The following is a 15985-nucleotide window of genomic DNA, read 5'->3' as shown; positions in this document are numbered from 1 at the left end:
GGCCTCACATTCCCAACTTTAGACTAGTTGGACAGGTTTTGAAACCTTTGGAGTACCTCCCTGCCCCATAGTTTTTAGTCCATCAGCTGAAGCTTCCTCCCCTTTGTGGGGAGGCTGCCCCTTGCTGGGATCCATGCCAGACTGTTGCAAAAATAAGTCAGCAAGAAGACAGCTGAGAAAGTTCCCTAACAGCCACCACAGAGGGGCCGAGGACAGGCCCCTAACGCTCAAAACCATCTACCAGTGACTTGTAAATGGCAACTCAGAGGGCACCAGTGGCCAGGACCCATCTCCTTGGGAGCTGTTTGATGTGGCATTTTAGTCTCTGTAGATAACAGAGGTGGTTTCTCTGCCCAGAAACAGCTACATCCAGTTCCCACCCAGATTTTCATGGGTCACATGAGGTTAGTCCTATGGTATTGAGGGGGCTTCTGTGGCCTGATAGAATCCCTCTCTCTCTCTCTCTCTCTCTCTCTCTCTCTCTCTCTCTCTCTCTCTCTCTCTCTGCATTCGGAGGACAGAGGATGACTGTGGGAATTGATTCTCTCCTTATGTCTACCATGTGGGTCCTGAGGATCGAACTCAGGTCCTTGGGCTTAGCAGCAAGCACCTTTCCTAGCTGAGACATCTCGCTGGCTCACCATGAAATTCTAGCTAGAGATGGATGCAGAGAGCTCCCAAGGTTCTTTCCCCACACTGCGTCATGTTCTCTGTTACACCCCTTTCTCCTCAAGATGAGGAAATGGAGATTTAGACAAACACCAGAATGCCCAAGGTTCCGGACACGTTAGTGAAAAGCTGAGGTTAGAATTCAGATCCCCAGACTTGGTACCTAAAACTGTGACCGTGCTAGGTGCCAGCTGCACTGCCTTGAGGGGGAGGCCACTGATCAACTGTACAGAAGGAGAGATCAAAGTTCTGAGTCACGGCCCTAAGGGACAGAGCAGGAATCTGAGCTTGTGTTCAAGCCAAGGTTCAGGAGTTGGGGGGTGTTCACTGTACAGTGAACTTGGAGGTGAGCAGGATCCATCGCTAGGGGGGACCCTTTCCTTCTTAGCCTCCGGGTATGGAGGAAGGTCTGAGATGAGGTCTGTGCCATTGAGGTGACCCTTTCCCGAGGCTAGACCTAGGCTAGCAGGGAGAGACTGGTGGTGTCTAAGTGGGGCAGAGGATCCAACCTCTTGCCCTCACCCTGGGTCTCCAGCACACAGTAGGCACCCAGGAAATGCCTCCCATCAGAACAAGCATCCCTGGCTGGTTCAGTAGTGAGGATCGGGTGGTATTTCCATCACTCTTCATGAACAAGACCACTGTGTTAGTAAATTTTCCCTTACACAGAATGTCTGCTGTCTGCCCAGACGGGCTGTTCATTTAGGAGCGGGTCTGTCCTGCCCACCCCATGCTCCCCATTCCCTCATCTTTTAGAGCCAATCACTGATGCATCATCAGGTTCTGGGGCCTGACCTCTGGAGGTACCACCTGGACCAGGAGAGGAGAAGGGGGTTGACTGAGGCAGGGTGTGTGGGTGATTGCAGGTGGTGACAGATCTTTGGTGGCGAGCTCATACTTGGTTCCGAACCACATGCTGAGTGCCAGGCATAAGGTGGGTACTCAATAGATGCCCAGTGAGAGACGATATTCTGGGAGCTGAGCTCTGGCGGAACCCAGCCTTTGGAGGACAACAGTCACAAGATGCCCAGTGTCTCTCTCTCTGCTCTTGTCCCCTAAAGGCCATGCCCAGCTGCAGTATTGTTCTTGGCAGGCAGCAGGCAGAGTCTGTTGACATCCCGTGCCCCAACCTCCTCTCCCAGATAGGCAGAGCAGTTTTCTAAGGCTCGGCGGCGTGGTATTGCTCCCTGGAGGAAAGGGGCTCTTCAGAGTGTAGGAGAGAGAAGTGGGGACCCAGTGGGAGAACCTCTGTATCAGTTCCTCCTCCCTAGCCTTTCCACACCCAGGCCCACCCCTGTCTGCAATGACAGAGTGAGCACATTTCAAAAATGCAAGCGAGGCAAGGCAAGGTCCCCCAGCCATAACCTTCCATGGCTCCTGAAGAACTCCACGGGCTTAATTTATCCCAGAACCTGACCCTCCGTGGCGCTCTCTATCTTCTCACGCCATAGAGCCTCACCATCCCACCCTGGCTGGGATCCTGACCTGCACCAGCCTCTATCTAGAAGGTTCTTTCCACCCTGGGCATGCTCTTATTCACTGCATCGCAGCTGCATCGCCTCCACTTCCAGGAAGCCCCCCAGGTAGCTGTCCCCTCCTCCCATGTGTCTCTCCCTCGGGCCTCCCTCTTAAGACTGGGTTCTCCTTCAGAGCAGCCCCAGACCGCAAGTTCCCACAGAGGTGTCCTCGGGGTCTGATGCTAACCATCTGAGAGAGCTGGCTCGGACGAGATGGGCAAGTCGGACACACAGGCATTGGTTAAGGGGAAGTGGATGAGTCTCCCTCCTAACTTCCATTATGGGGGAGGCCCAGGCCAAAGCGGCTCCTGTTTCCTGACCACGCTAGGCCCCAGGGAGGCAGAGGCAAAGAGACCCAGAGGTCTGTCCAGCTTGGGAAGTTTGAGAGGCTGAGGACCCCTGACCCCTGACCAGGGCCTCCCTGAAAACTAGTGCTGGATGCTCTGCCTCCTTGACTGGCTTACCTGCGGCCTCAGGGTTTCTGGGTGAGGCCACTGCAGGCCACCTAGAAGGCCAGAGGTGGGAGACCGGGAGACACAGGGACTCAGCTGGAGGACCCAGGCCTGATCCAGTGTGTGTGTGGAAAGGGGGGTGGTGTCTGCGTCTCTCCAGGGACAAGGCACCCCGGTGGTCCCAGGTTGGGGTCCTGGCTATGGAGCGGGTGCCCGGGCACCAGAAAGGAGCCACGCACGCCCCTGCACGCGGTGCCTAGCGCGGCGCGCGGCTCCGGAGGTGAGGGCGCCCCGCCCCGCTCCCCTCTCCTGGCGCTCGGCGGCCGGGGTTGGGGGCTGCGCGGAGAGGGCGCGGGGCGGCCCCTGAGCGGCGGGATGCGGGCTCCGGGCCCGGGAGGGCGCCGAGGCCCCAGGCGCGGCCGGGGTGGCCGGGACCCGGGCGGGAGGGCGCGCGGGGCGGGGCCCGAGGCCGCGATCGCGCTCCTGCGGGGCCCGTGCGCGCGGGCGGAGCGGCGCGGCGGCGCGCGGGGCCGGGGCGGCGCGGAGCCGGGCGGGGAGGGGGCGCGGGGAGCCCCCCGCCCCGAGAAGGAGGAGTCTGGCTCCCACTCGCAGCCTCGGCCGCGCGGCGCAGAGGCCCCCGCCCCTGCGCGCCGCCCTCGCGGGAGCCGGGCCCCCGCCGCCCTCCGCGCGCGCTGCTGCTCGCGGCCGCCGAAGAGGAGCCCGGGGCCAGGTAGGACCCGGCCGGGCCGGGAGTGCGCACGGGCCGGGTGCGGGCGGCGGGCCGGAGGGGGCGCGGCCGGGACCCCGTCCCTGCATCGGGGCGGCCCGTGGCGCCCTCAAAGTTACTTTGGCCGCCTCTGCCTTACCCGGGGCGCGCGGCCCGGGTCGTCCACCGCCGCTGCGCAGCCCGCGGGGCCGGTGCGGGCGGGAGGGGGCTTGGCCGGGCCGTGCGGTCAGCGAAACTTTTCCCAGGCTGGCCGGCTGCCGCTGCCTGCTGTTGGAGTAACCCGTGGAAGGAGAGGGCTGGTGGGGTGCAAGTGATGATGAGGGTGATAACAATAGCCACCCCGGGTGTGGAGAGCCTACTGTGTGCAGCCAGCCTCTGCTGACACTTGGAGAAGGGGGGTGAGGAGGGGAATCGATGGCGGTCAAGTGGCTACTTTTGCTGGGTATTGCTGGGAACTTCACTAACACCCATCTGTCGTCCATCCATCCATCCATCCATCTCTCCATCATTCTTCCTTCACTCATTCAACACACTTAACTGTTCTCTGCTGTGCCCCTTCTGGGGCTTCGATGACTAGCCAGATAGCACCCAGCCCTCCAGGACAGTATTCCATGGACTGTCCGAGCTGAAAGCCATGCCACCTCTTGTGTGTTTATTTTGGGACATGCTACAAGACAGATGAGGCAGGGGCAGGGGAGAGCTGTGATGTGAAAGAGCCCGGGAGGCCAGTCTTAGGGATTGGAGACCCTCCATCTTCCAGCCCCTTCCAACCCTTTGGGTCCAGGCTCAGTGGTTCCTTGGGGTCAGGGCACGCTACACTGGAACTGGATGCCACCCCTGTCCAGCCAGCCTGGCATGGATGTTTCTTCCTCACTATTGGGCTGTCCTCTCTCCCCCGGCATCCTTCCAGAAGTGCACCCCCCCCCTTCCACTTCTTCCCCTGAATGGCTAGGAGGAGAACGAACTGTTAACAATTATAAAATTAAGCCCGGGGAACAAAAGTGAGGCACCATTGAATGATTGGGCTGCTCGCCGGGTATGAATGGTAGTGGCAGACTTGCTAGCAGGGGTCAGCTACATTGGTGGGAGGTTGGGGCACTCAGGCACTAACCATGTTAACACCCCAACTGGCCTTGGCCAAAGGGAAATGAAGACAACTTCGCTAGTGTTTGGCACAGGACTAAAAATGCCTTGGGGGGAGGCTGGACAGGTTTTTGGGGGTGACTGCTCCATCTCAGCTAGAAGCCAAGGAATTATTAGGAGACCATCTGGGGAGGGTACCGAGGCAGGGGAGAGCACCAGGCTTTGGAGCCGGTGGTGACAGGGAGGTGTCTGGAGCAAGGCGCGTCTGCAGGGTACTGATCTGTGGGAGCATGCATACTAATCTGTGTCTCCCTGCAAATTGGCTTTCCAAGTGGCAGCCCCTCAACACTTATAAAATCTCCTTTTGCTCAAGATGGATCTCAGTGAAATGGTTGCATCTCTCCCAGTTTCCCCGAGAGCTGGAGCAGTGTTAATTGGCTGATGGCCGCTCAAAAGACAAGATATTTAGTCTTGAGAGGCTAATCGTGCGCTTGGAAACGGTGCTGAATAGGGCTGCCTCCTGACTTACTGCTAAGCTTGAGGAATTTGGGGAGACCTGGGGTGAATTAGATGAGGGTAGGTTCGGGGGGTGGGATATGTGAGATGATGTGTCTAAGATGTAAGGACTGTGTGGTGTGCCTAGAACCATTCACACTCACCCAGGCTGATGCCCTGAATTTAGGGACCACTGGACGGGGTCTAGGCTTAGATATGAAGATGACGGTAATTGGGGGTATTTCTAGTAGGGCCCAGGTTGTATCAGGAGGACACAGCGAGACCCATGGAACCACACTCAAGCAAAGCAGCGTTATCAAAATGCCCAGTCTTCCCACGGGGCTGCTAAATCTTCATCCATCCAAAGTGAATTCATTAATTCTCCCTTGAACTTGCTACCTGCCCACCCAGGCAGTGGCGGCTGGTTGTCTGTTCATCACTTGCAGGGACCCACAGCTCCCTGTGCTGTCTGAAGAATTAGGGATGAAAGGTGGATTTCACTGAAGGAGCACATGGGAGAGGGGAGGGGGGGTGAGCTCGGCATACTCTGCAGGTTCTGGACCTATGGAAAGAAGGAGATCATTGCCAAACTGTAGTGAGCTTTTAATCTTTCCAAATGCCTTCACTCTTCTAATCTCGGGCCTGTGAGTGATCATGAATAGCGGGGCAGAGGAAATGAATGGGCCAGGCAAGATTTCCAACAAGTAAATATGACACACAGAAAAACATGCAATTAGTGGAGGTTAGTGAATGCCTTTCAAGTCTTCAGAGCTGCAGTTAAGGGTGGAGTTTTCTCCCTTATCCCGGAACTGTCTGTCAAAATCCTTGAAGTGATAACATGACACGTCTCTCCCATTAACCCTCCCTCACCAGAACAAAAAAGGGTCCTTTGCATGTGGCCGCCCTTCTGCACGCTCTTGTTCCTGGAGTTCTTTCCAGTCAACCTTTGTCTGCACCTCAGAAGAGAAGGAGCCTGGGGCCCTGGCTCTTCTGGGGGCTGAGGCCTAGAAATAGGTTCTCAGACATGTCCGGATCCACAGAGCGAATTTGCTGGCCCCTCAGGTGAGAGGCAGGCTTGCTCATGGGGCCTCCTTTCTGCTCCAATGCTGTGCCTTCTGTGACTAGATACATCTGGCACCCAGGGTCCAGGGAGAAAGGCAGGTAAAGGTGGCCCTTTCTGAAGCAAAGATCGTTGAACATGAGCTGGGCCGGGCATGGAGAAAGCAGTCCACTGCAGCCTGATGTGCGGCTGTCCACCTCTCACCACATCACCCGTTAGCATCGCCCAGGGACTACCACTGACATTGTTCAGGTTGGGTCTGAAGAGGAGACCAAGAAGTGAAAAGCCAAAGCAACTCCCAGGGAAAGAAAGAAAAATAACCAGAAAGAAAGCCCCTCTCTGGAGGTGGCATGGGGCAGAAGCATTTCCAGATTCATTCAGCTCACTTTAGCACTCTTGGTGACCTGGCTGGCCAGTGTGTTGCTGACACAAATGATTTTCTTTATTTCAATTTTTCTTCCCCAATGAAAGTAATCTTAATTACGCTCTGTTTCTATTTTAAACACATGTGGGGCGATCAAAATTTCATCAAACCCCCCCCAAAAAAAAACCCCTTAATAAACCAAGATTATATGTGTTTAGTTTAGAACTCAGATAGTGACTTGAGGTAGTTGTGGGTTTCTCTGTGAATTTCTCTTCCATCAACTTGGCCAGAATGTTGTCAGAATGTGATCATTCATGATATACAGAAGCAGTTTCTCCTCCTCCTCCTCCTTTCCTTCTTCTTCTTCTTCTTCTTCTTCTTCTTCTTCTTCTTCTTCTTCTTCTTCTTCTTCTTCTTCTTCTTCTTCTTCTTCTTCTTCTTCTTTTTTAATCTCCTTTCTGGTGGATTGGGATCTCATGCAGCCAGGCCATTGTAGCTTCCTATTCGCACCACCCGATGGACACCTGCAAGATTACCCGCTTATTGCAGCCTCCCCGTTTCCTTCGCCTCCTTCCAAGAGGCCTTGCGGCTCTGCATTGATGGACTCGGAGGGACTTTCAGCGTCACCGTGCTCGTTCTGTCGCTTTGAGGAGAAAATGATGTCTGCTTCCCATTTCCGACAGGCACATCACTTCCCTTCCCCTCCGCTTCATCTTCTTGCGTTTTCCGTACCCAGCTGCAGCCTGCAAAGCTGCATAATACACCGCACCGGCGGCCACTGAGAAATGCAAGCCCTTCCCTCGTGGGGCCTGTTCCCTCTGTAACGAAGTGCGTTTTGGACACTTGGCGTCCGTGGAAAAGGCCAGTGTGCCCTCCCCCACCACACCCACCCCTGGTTTCCTGCGTTTTGTCAGGGTAGGAAGTGGGGAATGGAGTTTGGCTTTTTCAGGTTTGTCATTTGGGCACGTTAGTTAATTGATCACACTTTAGAAGTTTAATCCTTAATTGCAAATTCCTGAAGGAGCACAGAAAGTTAGACCTGAGCTTGTCTCTGAAATCCCACTCCTCCCCGAGACTCCAGCATGGAACCCTGACAGTGCTGATGTGGTTAACCCTCAGAGGCATCTATCAAATCGATTTCTACAAGAGCCTCCAAGCACAGTTATTTTCTTTGCAAATCGGATTTACACGTGAAGCCACCAAGACCCCCATGCCTCACCCCTACCCTAGTCATCTAGGTCCCCGACACCCTCAAGTACTGAGTATGAGTGGGCATGTGTGTGTGTGTGTGTGTGTGTGTGTGTGTGTGGTGATGAGACACAGTGTTGGTTCTCACACACTTAACCCTTGTTTCCTTTTTTTTTGTGTGTGTGTGTGTGTATGTCTGTGTGTGTGTGTCGGAGCCACATCTAAGTAACTTCCACCTGCAGCCCTGCAGGTGCCCAGGCCTCCAAGAGTTCTGTTTTGAAAACCAGCACCCAGTACTTTGGGGAAGGAAAAAATGAAATGGGTCCTCTCGCTGTTATTTGCATGATTGTGGATTTGCTAGATGATGTGGAAGTCTTGAGAACTGCAGTCGCTTCTGGAGTGGAGCGCGGATTTGTAGGCGTGTTTCTTTCTCTGCCTGGGCTGTGTGGCTTCCACCCATCTCAGGTCCCCATCTGTGCGATGGGAATGGAGACTGATCAGGATTCAGGGATGAACCCACCCAATCTCTGTCTTCAGTCAAGGGGATAAGTGAGCAGCCATTTGTGGCAGCCAGGACACGATCCAGTAAGTAGCGCTCGTGATGGTTCTGAAATAAAAGTACAGAATTGGAAAAAGGAAGTATCACTGACTTGGGGGAGGGGCGGCTGAGGAATTAGAAAGGGGTATTTAAAATCGCGTAGTCCTACATTCAACATGGGCCCAGCTAAAAGGTTTTTAAGTGGTAAATGCTTTAAAAAGTCGCTTGTGGTTGATCCTATCCTCTCTGGGGCTCAGGGTCTCACTTTCACTCCATCTGTGGATCTCTGCTTCCACTCAGCTCCTCAGTGCATTCTGCCAGGATGTGGATGCCAGTTGCCCACCAAAGTTTCTTGTCAGTTGAGACCTACAGTGGACACAGAGGAAGGCTGGACCCAGGCCCCGCTATTGAAGGACCCTGTGAAGCTGGGTCTGATGCGCCACTCTCGTCCACTGCCACAGAGCTGTTTCTTTTCCCTTTGAGTTCTTTTCTGTATTTTATTTTATTATTTTATTTTATACCTTCTATGATAGTTTCCGTTCAGAACTAGTCGATTGTATATTTTTATGCTCAGACAAAATAAGAAAAAATAGAGTTGAAAGTGATTTTTGAGGGTGTGTGGAGATGACGGCTTGAAAGAGAATCCTCTGCAAACCTCCATGCCTTCGTACTTAAAAATGTTTATTACGTTTTCAAATGTGTGTGTGTGTGTGTGTGTGTGTGTGTGTGTGTGTGTGTGTGAGAGAGAGAGAGAGAGAGAGAGAGAGAGAGAGAGAGAGAGAGAGAGAGAGATATCAGGGACAGCCTGTGGGAGTCAGTTCTCTCCACCATGAGGTCTGGCGGATGGGGATGGAGCACAGGTCCTCAGGTTTGGCTGCCGCTGCCTTTATTGGTGGAGCTATCACTTCAACCCCCTCAAGGCTTTGCTGGTTAGTGTTATCCCCTGTGTTTTGACCTGTGGGGACCACACAGAGTATGTTAGTGTGCTTTTTTTTCCCCCCTGTGACATTTGCTACATTCTAACAAAAGCCAGCATAAGCAGTGTCTCCCCAGAGCAGGCTCTGTCTAGCTTTGCTCTGAGTCAGCACCCGATGTGATCATGTGCATGTTGGGCAGGCTGGTGAGAGGCTCCAATGTTCCGGAGCTCGCCTGACCTCACAGTCAAGGTGTGTGGAGAGCAGTCACGGGAAGACAGGCTTGGGGTTGTGATCGCTACCGCAGCCCGGATGGCTGGTGTTTTCTCGTGCAGTCATGGATGGTTGCCTGAGCTCCAGACTCAGCACCGCAGTACTGTCCTCGCTTTGGTTTTTGTTAAAGGTGTCCCAGGGAGAGACACCTCGGTCTTTTTTGAAGTGATTGCTTTTGATCTTGGCCAGAGGCAAACTTCACCTTCCCCGTCTGAACACTTCTGAGAGCCAGGTGGAGGTGGATGGCCATGGCGCAGGGCCAGCAGGCTGGAATCAGCGCTGTCCAGGGTCCACAGACTTCGAGGGTAGAGGCGGGTGCTCAAACCATGCAGTGAAATAAATGTAGCACCAGGCAGTGCCAGCCCAACTGTCCGACATCTTCCGACTGGCTTCCGTTGTTAGATGACCTGTCATCTCCTCTGCTATGGATGCGCTGAGGATTTAGGGACCCTACTCAATCTCTCTCCTCTCTGGCCTTTGGGACATGCAGGTTGGCGAGCTTCACAGCTGCTTGGCGGCTTCTCCCAGGCCACCGACTCTTCGGCTTTGCTTATATGTGTGGGAGGGCATCTGCAGCTCCTGCTGGCTCTAGGGCCTTGAGTACCAGGCAGGTTCTCTCCCACTGAGCTTATGTCCAGCTCTGCCACAAGCCTGGGTCACTTGAGTCCCAGAGCTGGGTGTGGCCTGAGGGGGACCAATAGGTATTAGTCTGAGCAGTGCTCAGCAGTGCTAGGAAAAAAACGATCAAGGGATGTGTACCGAGTGTGCTCAGCTAGTGATGAGGTAGGAGAGAAGGCTTCTGAGGGCCCTAGGACTCCAGGCAGAGGAGAGGATTTGTGACCATTTGAATATCTTGGCTGAATTCTCAAAAGTTCCCTGCAGAACTCTGGGCTTTATTGGAGCCATCTTACCTGAGCAGATGAGACACTCATTAAACACCTACTGTGTGTTGGAGCCTTGGTCACGTGAGGGAGATTTAGAATCTGCATATTTTCAAGAAAAGCCCGGATCTGGAGTAGTGAGTAGTGGAAGTTGCTTTTAAACATGGTCTGTCAGATGCAAAGGCTCTGCATGCCCATCCATGCATCCACGCACCCATCCATCTGTCATCCATCCATTCACAGTCCATCCACACATCTGTCCACCTATCCATCCATCTATCCATCCATCCATCCATTCATCCATCCATCCATCCATCCATTCATTCATCCATCCATCCACATACATGCACACATCCATTTCTGTATCCATGCATCCACTCATGTGTGCATCCATCTTTCTGTCCATCTGTGCATTCCTGCATCTGTGCACACACCCATCTCTATATCCATTTATGATGCATGCATGCATCCATCCATGTATATTCATGTATCCATCATCCATCATTCTATACTTTGGTTTCTCATTTATCTCAGATACAAGACCAGGACCAGTATCGGGGGCTTTGATCAGGGAGGATCTGGGGGCAATGGGCAGAGGCTCTGATACAGCCTAGGGAGGCTTGGCAGAATGTCACCTCCGAGGCCTTGAGCCAAGAAACAGGTGGTCCATGCCAGGGGCGGAGTGGTGTGAGAATCTGCATACATGGAGGCTCCGTGCACATTCCTGGTTGGAGGGGGGAGCCCCAATTGGCTGAGCTGGGGCTGAGGAAGGAAACTGGGCTGGTGTCCCTCTGGCGTGTCCAGATTTGCTGGCTTTCCTGGAGGGCAGCAGCTACTCCTAGGAGGTTGCGTGTTCCAGAGGGAGTGGGCAGACTGAGTTTTAAGCACCCCTGGAGGCTGGTGTGTTGTGGCTGTGGTGACACAGTCCAGAACCAGCAGAAGGCTAGACAAAGCTGGAGGGCGGGGACTGAAATGGGACTTCTTCTCTGGGTGTCAGCTTCTCATACAGTGGGCGTCTCAGCACAGCCTGCCCCTCGGTGTCCTGGTCAACACCATGGCTCCAGAAAAAGGCCGTCTTAGAAGAGGACAAGACTTAAGCTAGTCCCCCAGACGGAGGGAATGTGTCCACCAGCACTGGACCAGGCAGGCCCAGAACCTTCAAACTCGACTTTCTTACTGGGGCTTTATGGAGGGAGATTCCTCCTACCCTGTCTATAACTCCAAGTAGAGACGATTAGGGATGTAGAAAGAGATTAAGTGATGTGCCCAACATCCCACAGGCCAGCATCACCTGAACTCATGCCCTGTGACCTCTTCACCCCAGGGTGACAGCCATAGGGACAATAACAGGAGGGTCATCACTGATGCCCCTCTGCCTCAGGCCTTTGAATTTGCTGTCCCCTCTACCTCGGCTTCCTTTGCCCGGGCCTGGGTGTGGCTAGGTCACTCCCTATCCTGTTAGGTGATGTCTCCTTTGGAAATGCCATTCACGGTCATCCAGTTTATGGAGTCCTCACTGCCTTCCATCTTGTTTCTAAGCTCTGTTTTCTTCCGGATGCTATTATGTATGCATTCTACCTCCCTTCCCAGCCCAATCTTTGGGGATAGGGACCCCTTTCTGTTTTCAGTGGTTTTTTTATTTATTGTTTGGCACAGGGGACAGGGACAGAAAGTGGGATCTGAAATGTGTTTGTTAAACAAGGTGAATTCCTTCCTTCCTTCCTTCCTTCCTTCCTTCCTTCCTTCCTTCCTTCCTTCCTTCCTTTCCTCCCTCCTCCCTCCCTCCCTCCCTCCCTCCTTCTTTCTCTCCTTCCTTCCTTTCTCACTGCTTCTCTCTGTGGAGTAGTTCTGGCAGGACCCCCCCCCCTTCTCCTAGGACCTGTGAACTGGTTCAAGGTCACCCCACTGGACAGGGAACCAGTACTCAAGTCCGTCAGTCACCCCACCATGCACACATGCTACTCCATTTTGGGGACCAGGTGTGAGCATTTCCCAGCTGAAAGCCGTTTTCCGGGGAAGCTACTCTCCCTCAGTGGACTGCGGAGCTGAATGCGGGTGTGCTGGCTGGCGGCGGCTGCCACAACAGCCCCATAAACACAAGATGGAAGCTCAGAAGGAGGCCCCGGGTGCCTGGTTTCCACCCTTTCTCTAGGCAGGACCTGTGGTGAGTCCTCTCTACGTGAAGTGGAGTATGGCACTGCAGGGCCAGTACCCGGGACTCCCTGCCTGCCTCCTCCCTCTGAATCTCTTGCTGCCAGGCAGCTTTCCCACGGAGGTGTCTCTGCTGGCACCTGCTTCCCTGGGGGGCAGTGTGTGTGTGTGTGTGTGTGTGTGTGTGTGTGTGTGTGTGTGGCCCTGGATGCTCCTTTGTCCAGGCTGGGCCCAGTGTGCCCGGCACCCTGATGGAGCTGGCAAGGAAAGAGGACTGTGGCTCCTCAGGCTTGGACTGGGCTGTGCAGACACCATCCTCTGCCAGGTCTGTGCTGGGTGCTAGGGAAGGAGTCTAGCCAGACACTGTCCATCCGAGCATGCATCTGTCCGTCCATCCATCCATCCATCCATCCATCCATCCATCCATCCATCCATGTTTTCAACATCTGTGAAGTTCTGTGATGGGCCACCTGGGAGAGACTAATGGAAGAATAGTAACAGCTTGCATTTATTGAGCACTTGCTGTATACCCCCAGGGCACGTGACAGCCAGTGTACATGGGTGTCATCTTGTTTACTCTTCACAACTTGGAGGTTGGGACGGTTGTTCTCTTCATTTTGTGGGTGACCAGACTGCCCATGGGAGCGCAGAGTACTTATTTGTGGTCACAGCCGGTAGCTTACAGGGATAAGACGTGGGGATACTTGCTCTACTCTCAGCAATACCCAGGCTTCTCACAGGACCCCAGCAGGAAGGTTCTTGTCCACGGCCTTGTCTGATCAGAGGTAAAGGGTGAGTGGCTGTCCCCACTTGGACAGGAGGACAGTGACTCAGGCTGGGAGAGCAGGTTCGGGCCATGTGGTTTGGGCTGGTGTTTCATCTCTCACTGTGACTCAGGGTCAGATTCTACTTTACATTTCTCTCTCACTCTCTTCATTTCATTTTTAACATCTTTAAAACGGATTTATTTATTTATATTTTATGTGCTTTGTTGTTTCTTACCTGCGTATATGTCTGTGTGAGGGTGTCAGATTCCCTGGAACTGGAGTTACAGACAGTTGTGAGCTGCCATGTGGATGCTGGGAATTGAACCTGGGTCCTCTGGAAGAGCAGACAGTGCTCTGAACCACCAAGTCACAAGGTGTTATGTAGCCCAGGCTGGCCTCAAACCCAAATAACCTTGGACTCCTGACCACGTGTTCCCCTCTTCCTCTCAAGTGCTGGGCTTACAGATGTATCTCACCATTTCTAGTTCTGTTTTTTTTGAGGTGAGGTCTGAAACTCACAACAATCCTCCTGCCTCAGCCTCCTGAGACTACTGATGGACCCTACCTTGCCTGACAGAACTGTCCCTTTCTTTCCATGTTTTGAGAGGAAAAGAGATTATTGCTATTTTATTTTACCTTGTATGGGGATGATTGAGAATTTTTTTTTTAAGAATTAATAACCCATTTCTTCTTGCACGTAATTAAAATGTTCTCCAGCCTCTAATTTTTGTCATTTTACTAATCTAATTTGTTTTCTGAGTGTGTCAATTCCCCTTCCGAGCACAAAGCAAGGGGGATTTTTCTTCCTTTAATGTGACTGGGATCCAAGTGTCCAGGAATCATTTCTCTTTGGTTAAATACAGTCCAAGCAGGGCCGTTGGAGGATCTTAAAAAGCACAATCAGAGAACAACAAGGCAAAAGAAAAAAAAAAATCTTCAAATCACCACCTGCTCACACAGTTAAAAAATTATTGGAAACAGCAATGAGGGAACCACGGTGTCAGTAACCAGGCACAAGACCCCCAGGACTGGGTGCTGTCGCACTGGCCGGGTCTGTGCCTCCAGGCTCCACACAGCTGACTCAGATTCTGCTGCAGGGGAGGTTTTTTGTTTTTGTTTTTTGTTTTTCTGAGACAGGGTTTCTCTGTGTAGTTTTGGTTCCTGTCCTGGATCTCGCTCCGTAGACCAGGTTGTGCAGGGGAGTTTTAGTCCAGTTAAATTTACCTGTAAGCTGCACCTTTCCACTGCAAGAAAAAGGAAGGAGAGAAAGACTATAGAATTTTCACTGTGTGATTAAGTGGGTTCTTGGATCCTGGGACCCTGAGGGGCGCCGGGAGATGCACAGGAAGGGAGATCCTCTCCAGGTTTCTCCTGGGGCCACCACCCTGCCTCAGCAGAGGCGCTTCATGGCCACTTCTTGGAAAACCCCTTCTCCGGGTGCCTCCGAAAGATGTCTCCAGGCTAAACTGACGTTGAAGGAGGAATTTTCATCCCATGCTGTCCCCACCTGCTTAGGCTTGCTGGGGTGTGGGTGTGGTCCCGCGGAGGTGTTTGGGGGGTTATGTGGGGAGGAGGTGGGGTTGGGCAGGCATCCTTCCTGTTCCCCAAATCTGAAAAATAGAAATTTAACTTCCCTGTTGACAAAATACCAGCTATTGTCTCGTCTTCAGCTCAGCTACTCTGTAGGCTCCGAGAATCTTGTTGGAGGGAGAAAAAAAAAATGTCTGAAGTATTTAAACATGTTGGACCATGCATGCATCCGTCCATGGCATTGAGTTTTTTTTCTTCTTCTTTTTTCCTCATGATCTCCCACTCCCTCCCTTCTCTCTCTCTCTCTCTCTTTTTTTAACCAAAGTATATTCATCAAACTGCTGAGTTGGAAAGATTTGTAATGAGTTTTTGAGCTGTGTGCGACTGTGTTTTTCCCCCTCTTCCCCCCCACCCTTTCCCTCTTTCTAAATCTTCATCTGACATTAAATAAAACAAATCCCAAACAGATTAACTGTCGCATGGTTCTGCTCCGTCTCTTCAGTCTGTTTGCAGGTCTGGCGGGGGATCCGGCAGCGACGACGGCGGCGACGGAGGCGGCAGTGGCGGCAGCGGTGGTAGTGGGAGATGCCCAGGTGGCCCACGGAGGTCCATGTGGCGCTCTAGGTGGGATGCTGGCATCCTGAAGGCCGAGGCCCTGGCCCTGCTCCCCTGTGGCCTGGGCATGGCGTTCTCTCAGTCGCACGTGATGGCGGCGCGGCGCCACCAGCACGGCAGGCTCATCATTGAGGTGGATGAGTACAGCTCCAACCCCACCCAGGCCTTCACCTTCTACAACATCAACCAGGGCCGCTTTCAGCCACCGCACGTGCAGATGTAAGTGCTGATGCCCGGGGACCTGGAGGGGACAGGGATGTGGGTGCCTCCTGGCTTCTGGTACATGCGCCAGCGCGCAGCGCTCTAGGGGCTCTCGTGGACCCAAACCGCGCTGTGCTCTTGCACTTGGGTTGAAGTTGGGAGGAACCTGAGGGAAGCCCCGGACGACGGCCCCAGGGGTCCACTGTGGCCCCTCATCCTGTTTGATTGGACTTGGCGAATGCTTCAGAAGTGTTTGAAAATAAGATGGTTTTACAGAGAGATCCAAGATTTGATGATGGAACCACAAGTTTTTGCCACCCCGGCTCGCTTGTGCTTGAGGGAATGTCTAGGGCTGAATTTCAGCTGTGCCTAAGGATGTGGCTCCCAATTCCTAGTCTGACTTACTCCCACGGGGAGACTGAGTCACAGACAGCGAGAAGGTCCTGATGTAGGGCCCATTAGTGGGTTAGGACCCCATCCCGGATGAGTCGGCTCCTCTCTCCTTGTTTGACCCCTCTGCCTCTTCTACAGAGGAGGTCTGGGGGTTCAGTACCACCTCG

General features: G+C 53.3%; 1 protein-coding gene across 3 annotated transcripts in view; it reads left to right on the top strand.

The window, feature by feature from the left end:
* Positions 1–3262: 3262 nt before the first annotated feature.
* The window catches only part of Mpped1 (metallophosphoesterase domain containing 1), a 78573-nt gene continuing 65850 nt past the window's right edge, over positions 3263–15985 (top strand). The window contains exons 1-2 of one of the 3 annotated variants that reach the window (XM_028856739.2): positions 3263–3368; positions 15112–15443. In XM_028856739.2, coding sequence (XP_028712572.1) covers positions 15220–15443 — 224 coding nt within the window. In that variant the 5' untranslated portion in view covers positions 3263–3368; positions 15112–15219. Of the gene's footprint in view, positions 3369–7736; positions 8141–12011; positions 12326–15111; positions 15444–15985 lie in introns of those variants that run through there. The other 2 variants (XM_028856740.2, XM_028856741.2) reach the window with 2 other exon arrangements.

This window comes from Peromyscus leucopus, chromosome 20 (assembly GCF_004664715.2).
Source record: "Peromyscus leucopus breed LL Stock chromosome 20, UCI_PerLeu_2.1, whole genome shotgun sequence".
Lineage (NCBI taxonomy): Eukaryota > Metazoa > Chordata > Mammalia > Rodentia > Cricetidae > Peromyscus > Peromyscus leucopus.
The sequence above is the reverse complement of the archived record's forward strand: the minus strand, read 5'-3'. Positions and strand labels throughout refer to the sequence as shown.